This window comes from Mycetomoellerius zeteki, unplaced genomic scaffold, assembly GCF_001594055.1.
Source record: "Mycetomoellerius zeteki isolate Tzet28-1 unplaced genomic scaffold, Tzet1.0 scaffold168, whole genome shotgun sequence".
Classification (NCBI taxonomy): Eukaryota; Metazoa; Arthropoda; class Insecta; order Hymenoptera; family Formicidae; genus Mycetomoellerius; species Mycetomoellerius zeteki.
The window spans coordinates 160,706-171,990 of NW_017256633.1; the positions used below are offsets into that span (position 1 = coordinate 160,706).

Below are 11,285 nucleotides of genomic sequence, written 5' to 3' on the forward strand. Positions count from 1 at the left end.
GGCGCCGGCCACGCCTTACTCGTTACACTAAGGGCGTGTTCCATTTAACGCTCACAACGTGGAATCATTTCATCTTTGTAGTTTATCAAATGTTAAACAAGGACAAACGATGTTCGCGAGCGTTGCGAGCATTAAGTGGAACGCAGCCTAAGAAGGCGCCGCTTATGGCGAACGCCGCACCAACACTAAATTTGCGTGCCGAATACAGAACGCGAGAGCGACCCTCTGTCACGTTGCACTTCACACTGTACGAACCGAAAGGACAACCTCACCGATCTAGCCTTCGAACCGTCCTCAAGCTCGGGGCCTCTCGCTCGTTTAAACAGGAAGTTCACTGGACCGAGACGTCTGCTCCGCAAAGCGGCTCGAAACGGAAAAGAACGAACAGGATCGTGATCGATGCGTGATCAATTCGCGAGCTCTCCCCCTACGGAGGTGTACAGCTGCGTCGCGTGTTGCCGTGACCAATTAGCGAGTTAGCGGCCCTTCGCACGCAAAGACGTGTGTGGCGAGATGCTACGGGGCGTCTTGCGACCTCGAGGATTTTCCAGGCGGGCCTTCCTTGCGAGGGGGTAACCACTTAATGTAATCGTGGGACAGAGTCCTCGAAATCATTATAAAATTCATATGAAATCTCTATATATAATCCGATAATTACATATGCAACTACTACTGAGAGAAATCATTGTATAGTATTAAATAAAATCGTATATTTTACCAAATTACTTCATATGTAACGAAAAAAATTATTTATCTGGTAAAATCATATGTAATCATGTAATCTGTGGGACAATATTTTAGCTAGTGGTTACCCCCTCGCTTCCTTGCTGGCTGTTCCCGGTCGTCCGTGCCGATGTCGTGGCCGGGTGCATCGCCCTCACGTCAACTCTTGTCGCCCGCTTGCCATTAGGTGGCTTGCTGTGGTGTTCGAGATCCTCTCTTGCTCGTCATGCGTCCCTCGCCCCATCCTGGGGGGGGGGGCTCGGGCGTCGCTAAATTCTTTGGCACTCGCCGGCTCCGCTCCATCCGTCTCCGGCCCGCGGTAGCTCCCGGAATTCCTCCGTGGTTGTTTTCTCTCCCGCTGTTTCTTCGCTCAGCGAGGCTCCCGTAATTTTTACATAAAAGAAAATCGCTGGAGATTAGAAAAATAATCTAACGTTAATACACGGCCCCCTGGAGATTTCGCTCGCTCGCGTGTCCCGACTCGAGTCAGGCACGAATCCGCGCTTTGTGACGGCGAAGGGTCGCTGCGAGGCTGCAGCGAAACTGCAACGTCACAGTATATTTATAAATGTACATATATATTTATAAGTATATATTATGTATATTTATAAATTAACATTATTGTAGAAAAAAGATAATTACATAATTAATAAATCACTTTACCAATTCTTTAGTCATTTCTTTCAAATCTTTTCTTGAAATTTTCCCTGAACCCGTATATGGAAAACTATCCAGAAATATGACTCCTGCACGTAGTTTGTAGTGATCCATCATGTTCTTCGCCACAAAATCTATCAATTCCTGTTCTGTCACCTATACAAAAGAATTAAATCAGTGTGACGAAAGATTATTCTAATACATAAAAATATTTCCTATTTTCTATTAAAAAATGATAGACATAAATTTAATGATATACTCTTTTAATCTAATAATGAAATAATGTTTAATTCAATTTATTAAAAAATAAAAAATATTTACACGGTAGTTCTATATAAAGTTTCAAATTTTACTTGCTTAAAATGTCTTATTTATTAAATTTTGACCGAATTAGTGTATATACAAGTGTTTAATTCGTTTTTCTCATTTTTTTTAACACATCAACGTCTTTGTTTTTATAATATAATATAAGTGTGGTTCTCTCTATCTATTAAATATTTTAAGAAAATGTTTCTAGCGAAATGTTCAAAATCGGTTTACTATTAGTAATATTCTAATTTTCTTTTGTAAATCTTTAATCTATGATTTTATCATATTTATAATAAAAGATTGCACCTCGGCACCAGATCTCTTGGTAACATAAGCAAGAGGATGTTCATCATCTAATGCATGAGGCACTCCTATGACTGCAGCTTCTAGCACTGCTGGATGTGATATTAACATATTTTCAATCTCTGCAGGAGAGATCTGATATCCTCTATACTTCATAAGTTCTTTTATTCTATCGATAATGAACAACTCTCCATCTTCGTCTAGATAACCGATATCACCCGTGTGCAACCATCCTATTTTTTAAATTTACTGTTATTTGTACATTAGATTTTAACATTATTATATTATATATTTTTTTAATCTAATGGAATATAATTTATTTAGTTTTTGAATACGTTAATTGTAATTAATTTTTTTAAATGTAATTATGTTTATTATTATTGTTATGACAGAATTTCTTTACCTTCCTCATCAATCGTACTTTTTGTTGCCTCAGGATTTTTATAATAACCATTCATCATGGTTACAGATTTTACCCATATTTCTCCCGATTGATTTGGACCAAGAACTTTTCCGTTTTCAGGATCTACGATCTTCATTTGCATATTCTTAGCTATCACACCACAAGATCCGTTCTTATGATTTGGTAGTTGATATGTTGTAAAATTACAGGTTTCCGTCATTCCTTAAAACAAAAGAAATAATTAAAATTTTATAACACACATTAATACATACTAACATAGTAATATATTGCATTATAACGATATTTACCATAACCTTGCAATATGTCGACATGTGGTAAAACACATCTCAGTTCTTCCTGCACTTTCGGCTTAATTATTGCACCACTGCTTATTATAATTTTTAAAAATGATAAAGAATATTTCTTTACGTAACCCGCTTTGAGAAATCGATTGATCATGCTTGTGCTAAGAAAAATAACTGCTACCTAGACAAAAAAATAATTTATACTTCTGAATCATATATTATATCGTGCGGAAACTACTTCTAACGCTAATTCATACAAGTAAATATCATTAATATATTCTTTCTTACAATTGCATAATTATAATTTACTTATCTTAAGCACTTATCTCAATGATAACATCTTGCACTGCAAGATGTTATCATATTTAATTCATTATCAATTATGAAAATGCAATTCATTCTACATTAAACGAGAAGTTTTAATACAAAAATTAATAGTAATATTCTAACAATAATAAGTTATCGTGTCAATTGTTTGCTTAATTTAAAAATATTAAAGTATGCTTGAAGAAAACCAATTCACTTTAACTTTATTATAGATTTTGCAAAAGAAAGAAAACTAAACATTGCGATAACTTATTTATAGTAGAAAGCTATTTACTTTTACTTATTTATATTAGCGTAAAACATTATATTTTATTAGAATATTTTATTATTTTTAGAAAAGAACATTTAAAAAATTAAAATTATTCCATTTTAATTCTTTAATAAATGAAAGAAGGATAAAAGCTTTTACATATAATATAATATTACTTTGTATTTTTCAATTAATTGACAAGTCATCTCCTCGTTAAATTCTGGATAGAGAATCGCTAAGCCGCCTTGCGCGATCACATTCAAGTTCATCGCTGTCCCACTCAGCCAATAAAGAGAAGAAAACCAAAGTGATGGCGCGTTAGCCACATCCAAAACACTTTCCTGGATGGCGACTAATAGTCCATAATTGGACAGTTCGACGCCTTTCGGCATTACCGTAGTAACCGATATATTGTCGAGCTCAACGTAACGGAAATTTACTACTTCCACATCATTGCAATTTTTCAAAATATCGAAGAACGAAATCGCATCGACATGCTTGCCAAAAATTACTATCGTAGGATTGCACTTCTGCTCCTTTATCGCGCTCAAGACAACATCCACGGATTTCTCACTGCAGAAGATCACTTTTGGCGTGGTCAATCGTAAAACGTGCAGCGAAGTTTCTGATAACAAATAACTCATAAATAATAAAATAATAAATATTGCGCGCTAAGTATTAAGGTATATTAAGATAGAAGATAAAATTGGACTCGCTGTCTCATTCGCAGTATTGGAAATACATTATTTCGAATTCATTAATTCAATCGAACACAATATGGAATATTTGATAATTCAGGAAGAACTTACTCAGATCCATGTTCTCATTCCACGGATTGAAGATTGCATTGATATAAGCTGCCGAAAGGCAAGGCACGATGGAGTTGAGATGATTGCCTGTGCATATACTAATAACGTCATCTGATTGAATTCCTTGTTTTTGCAACCACAAGGCGCATCTCACAACTTTATCTTGCAGTTCCGCGTACGTGATTGTTTCTTCGGTGCATACGTCCAACTGTATATTATTACAAAAGATGTTCCAAAACACCACAAAATTAATTATGTTAGAATCATTAATTCGTGATTAAAAGAACTCCACAACTCTAAAATATATATCTTTTACTAATTAATAATCAAAATTAAAGTTTACAAAAACTATGTACAATCGTAAAGACTTTCAATCAATTATTAAAGAATTTTATTTTGATTCGCTTTTAATTCTTTTTTGGATTTCTTCTTTTTTTACAAATGCCTAAATTGTATCACGTACGGAAAATTTGCCAAAATACTATAATAGTCTCTCTCTTAAGGCATTTATTATTAATAATTACCATCCATGATTAGGTTTAAAACAAAAGAATCTTTGATAATATTAAATTATAAGTTTTATTTATAACAATGTTGTTATTAGTGTTATAATTAATTCCGCAATTATTTAAAAATTATAGTTTAAATTTTTTACATATTTGCTTCTAAATTTTTTTTGTAAATATTCGCTAATATACGTATATGTGTTACATAACATTATATAAGAAATTGTTTTGACATTGAATTTATTATATAATATCGTATTATATGAAACACATGTGATAAAAGAACGCACATTAGTATCTCGTTAAATGATGTCAATGTTAAATTTTAATGATTTCCTCGATAATATTTTTTATTATTTTATTTTGCACTTTGACTTCTATCACGTGTACGTGACTTTGCTAGCTAGAAATTATCGTCTGGTGTAATATAAACGTGATTTCATCACGCTTGCACGGTTATTAATGGCTGTCAGTTATATCCACATTTTAGTTGTTTTGTGATTTCTTTCATATATTGTCTTAGCACTTTTACAATTAAATTATTTTAGATAAATTTTTTATGACATTACATGACTTATTTTAATCAATCTAAAATAATATTTTTTTAAATCAACTAGTTTAACTTGTAACAATTTATATATGTAAAATATTTTTAGATGTTTTAAAATTATCATACATAAAAGTAAAATATTAATTTACAAAATTAATAAATTATTAAATAAATTTTTACTTAACAAAACATATTTTATATTAATAAAAAATAAAAATTATATTTTATAATGTTAAAATAATGGTAGTTTCAATGTTTCTTTTTATATATACATTTGCTTCTATAATTATGTTATAAACAGCCTTGTAAAAAATGTTAGAGGCAAGCAGTACTGAGTCAATTAAAAATCCGCATGAATCACTCGGTCGTCGAAGTTTTATTATCGAAATATTAGTACAGTCTTCTATATATATGTATATTATATATGAATTCTCTCCTATACTTGTTAATCTTATATTGGGTACGGGAATAAGTTTCCGCTCATTGTAGAGAGACGTCGTTAGTAGCACTGCTTGGGTGTTTGATAAAATGGCAATACATGTATTTGAAAGGTGAGTGTTCAAGCTTTTGAGCCCAGTAATTGGCATTCGTTCGAAGCATAAACAAGAGTAACTTTTTTTGCGTTGAAAGTGTCGGAATTTATTCCAAAAAAGCAACATTTGCGAGAAGTTTTACTCCATTATTTCATTTTAAAGAAAAGTGCTGCGGAAACGCATCGTTTGCTCGTAGATATTTATGGTGAGCATGCTCCATCGAATACTACTTGTAAAAAATGATTTCGGTGATTCAATAATGGTGATTTCGACGTGCGTAACAAAGAACGCGAAGGTGCATTCACTAGCGATCGTTATCGAGTACAAGTGATACGTTTGAACCAAGCTTTGAAAGAAAAATGACTGGAATGGAATAATAGGCACAACAAGCTGATTCTGCTACATATGACAACGCTAAGCCACACGTTACAAAACCGGTTAAGAAATACTTGGAAGGAGTGAAGTGGGAAATTCTGCCCCACCCGCCGTATTTACGACATTGCTCCTTCAGATTTCCATTTGTTCCGATCCATGCAGCCGACTCTTTCTGGATAACGATTCAATTCTTATGAAGGTATCAAAAAATGGCTTGATGAGATCGCTTTAAAAGAGAACCAGATTTTTTCCTTCGAGGAATTCGTTTATTACCGGAAAGGTGGAAGAAAGTTGTCGCTTCCGATGGAACATACTTTGAATAAACTCACTTTGTATTGTTTTGTTTAAATAAATAGATGTTTTTCATTAAAAAAGGACGGAAACTTATTCCCATATACAATTGTTTGGTAAAACAAATTTTAGTTTAACATTATATCGTATAAACAGATTGGTAGAAGCAATAGGACAATGGCAATCTATATTCATTATTATTAATATAAATCTTTTTAATTCTAGAGTATATTTTTAATAAATCTTCTTTCTTATTTAGATAGACATAAATTTTAAAAGTTTACACCTATTTTTCTGGTAAATTCTATGTATTAAATTAATGTTATATCCAAGTAAACATGACTTACATATGCAATTTTGTCTCCATGACTTTTAATTTTGATCCATAACATTTCTCCGAGACTCTTGTATTTATTCAAGTTATGCTTTACCGATCCCTTGTAAATGCCATTTTCTACAGTAAAATTCTGTATGTAACATATAAATCAGATTGTTTTAATTGTTTATTACAGTGACTTTGCACTATGTGCCTTTAATTTAAAAAATCACGAACACACACACATACACGTGAAACATTGTACATTTATAACTTTTTTCATTAAAATGTATAACATAAAGTTAGATACATCAATAGATCACTATGTGATTTTACACTTACCTTTGGATCATGTTCAACGGTTTCGTAAGAAATATTTGGATCTTCCATCGTAAATATGAGATTTTGAATACGTTCCAACAATGTTACTCTACAGTAATGTGTCGTAAATAGAGCATTTAATTATTCTAAATAAGCGAACTAAAATTGACTATCAAAATGTGTGAAATATATGTGTGTATATATTTATTGTGTATTTATTGATTTTATCATGTCATTAAAACTATGACGGTTTTGGCATAATCTTTTATTTTCATTGAATCGTATAAATACTAATTTTATTGTAAGAATTTATCACATAATACGTACTTATAGTAAAGCACAGAATAGATAGATACATATAACAGAACATTTATAATATTAGCAGTTGACCTTGCGAGCGGTCGCAAATTGCTTAAATTCAAGAACTGTAATAAAACTACAATTTTAAAAATTCTCCCTTAAAAATAATAAGAAAGGAAATGTTTTAATATCTTCATTTATTTTTTTATCTGATAGTCATGCATAATGTATCTAATTATATAAGAAAAGGAGTACTAAAACACTCAGAAAATAGTCGTCAACAAAAATAAACACTGGAAAATAACTACTAAAAAGCTATCACTACTTACAGTTGTCAAATTTGATAAATTATTGTAAACAATTATATTTAATAATAAAATAGAGACACGATAGAATCCATGTTTATATACAAAAAAGATATAAACTTATATATAAACAATACCTTCAATTATATAGATTGTTAAAATATCGGATGTAGAGAAACAATGTTGAAATTTGAAGAAAAATTGATAGCGTCGATTACAATGAAGAAGATTCCGTGTCTGATGGACGGAAGAGTCCTACGCGATGAACAGTCAGCAGACAAGTGAACAACGAAGCGATTATGAACGTTGTTAAAAATAATAGACTATATATATATATAAGCATTTACTGACTATTCATCGCACATGTAGATTATTTATAATACATCCCTCTCTTTTGATATATTTATTATATCTCTCTCACTCCCTCTCCTCCCTCCTCCCCCCTCCATCTCTGCTCTCTCTCTCCCCCTCTCATAAATCACATTCAGTTTCCATAATCGCACAAATCATAAACATTTATATCATTATTATTATTATATTATTCAATGTCTTTTTCATGTTTTATGATGTTTATCTGAAGACAAAAATTCTTAACATAGGTGATTGGATGAACGTCAATTACGTTGTAATCTCATACTTTAATCTTTCGGTGTAACAAATGAAATATTATGAAACTGTTTCATCTTGGGAGTTAGAACTCGGTGTGGGAGCGCTCATTAGAAGTTATAAACGATAAGTTATTCTTATCTGACAAACTCATTCATTCAAACGTAAATTACAAACAATTTTACCCTTTAACTAAAACGATTTGCACCAGAGCGGATGGAATAAATTTATTTAGCAGTACCATGACTCAATGGGTGCATTCAGTTCTAACGGAATACGCCAATCAGATACAAGAGCTCACTGAGCGCTCAGTGAACGGTCGTCGCTTCTGAATGCACCCATTATCTCTCTCTCAATTATTTTCTACTAGTTCTTAACAACTTTATTATTATTTCTGACTTCGTTCACTGATTTTTACGATGCTATTATTTCCTGACTATGTTTACTAATTTTTATTGACTTTGGGGCGATTAGGCAATTAAATAAGTATACGTAGTCGTCTTTACTGCAAGATTCGATAAGGCTCTAAACCATCAATCAGTCCATATATGATCTCAGCTGATTGAAATGTGCACGACCAAGACCAATTGTGAGGACAAATTCTTCCTTTTTTATAATTTCGAAAATGCTTGATGCGATTTTCAGCGAGAAATGACTATCAATTAGATATCGAATCGACATCGAAATCATTATATCGATGTCAACTTGCCATTAATTCGTTAAGTCATTTTTTATTAGTTGTTATGTAACCTCGAATGCCTTTAAATGATTATAACTACCAGACTACAACAATATAACTTTTAATATTATATTATTTAACGTATATTTTCTACATATAATCTATTTTAATTACCTTTTTTTCCTACCGTCTCTTTATATTTTTAATATTAAACAAAACATACAAGTATTTAAAAAAAGTAATTTTGCTGTCATAGCAGAAACACATTTTTCAGAAATTATTAAAATCTAAAATTACATATTTCTATCAATTACAATAAAACAATTTTTTATTTGATATAAAACAATAATCTACCTTTAAATTTTGTATTCTGAAATAATACGAGATTATACACATTTATAAATTAAAGTTATTATAAAAGAATATAATTATGTAATTAATCGTCGTAGATTACTAGTTTCTTAGTCATTTCTTTCAAATCTTTTCTTGAAATTTTCCCTGAACCAGTATATGGAAAACTATCCAGAAATATAATTCCTGCACGTAGTTTGCATCGATCTTCCATGTTCTTCGCCACAAAGTCTATCAATTCCTGTTCTGTCACCTGTACAAAGAAAATTAAATAAATGAAAAAGATCAATCCAATACACAAAAAATATTTCCTATTTTTGTATTAAAACCTAATATATAAATGTAACAATAATCTTGAAGCTATTAATTTCTTTCTTCGCGATTTGTTTGTTCTTATCAAATCTTTATTTCTTTAAATTTAAATTGATTTGTTCATCGTACTCTAATTTTACCGAGTTAATAAATTTTTTAATTTATTTTTTAATTGCTTTAATCAACATCCTTATTTCTATAAGTATGATTCTCTTTCTAATAGACATTTATTAAATATTTTAAGAAAATATCTCAACAGAATGCTCAAAATTGGCTCGCTGTTAGAAATATTCTGATTTTATTTTGTAAATCTTCATTTTATATCTTTATTATATATTTGTAACAAATGATTGTACCTCGATGCCAGGCCTCTTGGTAACATAAGCAAGAGGATGTTCATTGTCTAATGCATGGGGCACCCCTATTATTACAGCTTCTAGCACTGCTGGATGTGACGTTAAGATATTCTCGATTTCTCCAGGAGAGACTTGCTGACCTCTGTACTTCATGAGTTCTTTTATTCTGTCAATAATGAACAACTCTCCATCTTCGTCTACATAACCGATATCACCCGAGTGCAACCATCCTATTTTTTAAATTTACTTTTATGCCACTATATTTTTATAACATTATTATATATATTTTTAGGATCTGATGGAATATTGGTTTAGTTTTTGCATGTGTTAAATTGTAATTAATTTTTTTAAATATAATTATTGTATATTATTACTTGTTATTACGACAAATAAAATTTCTCTTTACCTTCCTCATCAATCGTACTTTTTGTTGCTTCAGGATTTTTATAATAACCATTCATCATAGTTGCAGATTTTATCCATATTTCTCCCGGTTGATTTGGTTCAAGTACTTTCCCGCTTTCAGGGTCCACGATTTTCATTTGCACATTCTTGGTTACGACTCCGTTAGATCCATTTTTATGATGTGATTGTGGCAACGTTATAGAACCACCGGCTTCTGTCATTCCTAGAAACATAAAAAATGTAATTAAAATTATATCATCCACATAATATATGTTAATGTTTTATTGCTCTTTTTATATTTACCGTAACCTTGCAACATTTGAACGTGCGGTAAAGTATATTTCAGTTTTTCCTGCATTTTTTCATTCATAATTGCACCACCGTAGAGTATAACTTTCAAAGACAATAAAGGATATTTCTTTATACAACTCGCTTTGAGGAACCGACTCAGTAAACTTGTGCTAAAAAAAATAGCTTCTACCTAGACAATAAAACAATTCATATTTTGAATTCTATTACATATCATGCGCAAACTACTTATAAATATAAAACTAACTATGTATCTAATTTATAATGTAAAGAAGTAGATATATATCATTAAGAAAAATTGTTATAATATATTTTTTCTTAGTCGTGACAATTTGCATGTTAATTGGCAAGATGTTACATGTATATACAGGGTGTTTCCAAATTAAATGGCAAAACTTCGGGAGCGTGTAGAGGAGTAAAAAACTAAGAAAAAAAGTCCTATAGACATATGCTCCTTTTTGCTTTGTTTCGCAGGAAATCACGAAAAAAGAAAAAAATATATTTAATTTATTATTTTAATTATTTTATTTATAAACTTTTTAATGAAGATTTTGTTCGAAATGTGCACCTCTTGCAGCAATACAAGCATTGCATCTGTCAAACACGGCTCTTGTAGCAGCCAGGCACTGTTCTTGCGATATTCTGTTCGCTGCAGCTACGATACGATTTCTCAAATGTTGCTCT

At 31.2% G+C, this 11,285-nt stretch overlaps 1 protein-coding gene across 1 annotated transcript in view; it reads right to left on the reverse strand.

Moving 5' to 3' along the window:
* The window catches only part of LOC108721377 (uncharacterized), a 53,489-nt gene that overhangs the window by 25,605 nt on the left and 16,599 nt on the right, over positions 1–11,285 (reverse strand). Inside the window, 8 exon segments of the mRNA XM_018445904.1 lie at positions 1,387–1,536; positions 1,996–2,225; positions 2,396–2,617; positions 2,704–2,881; positions 3,454–3,902; positions 4,087–4,292; positions 10,296–10,515; positions 10,596–10,773. Coding sequence (XP_018301406.1) covers positions 1,387–1,536; positions 1,996–2,225; positions 2,396–2,617; positions 2,704–2,881; positions 3,454–3,902; positions 4,087–4,292; positions 10,296–10,515; positions 10,596–10,773 — 1,833 coding nt within the window.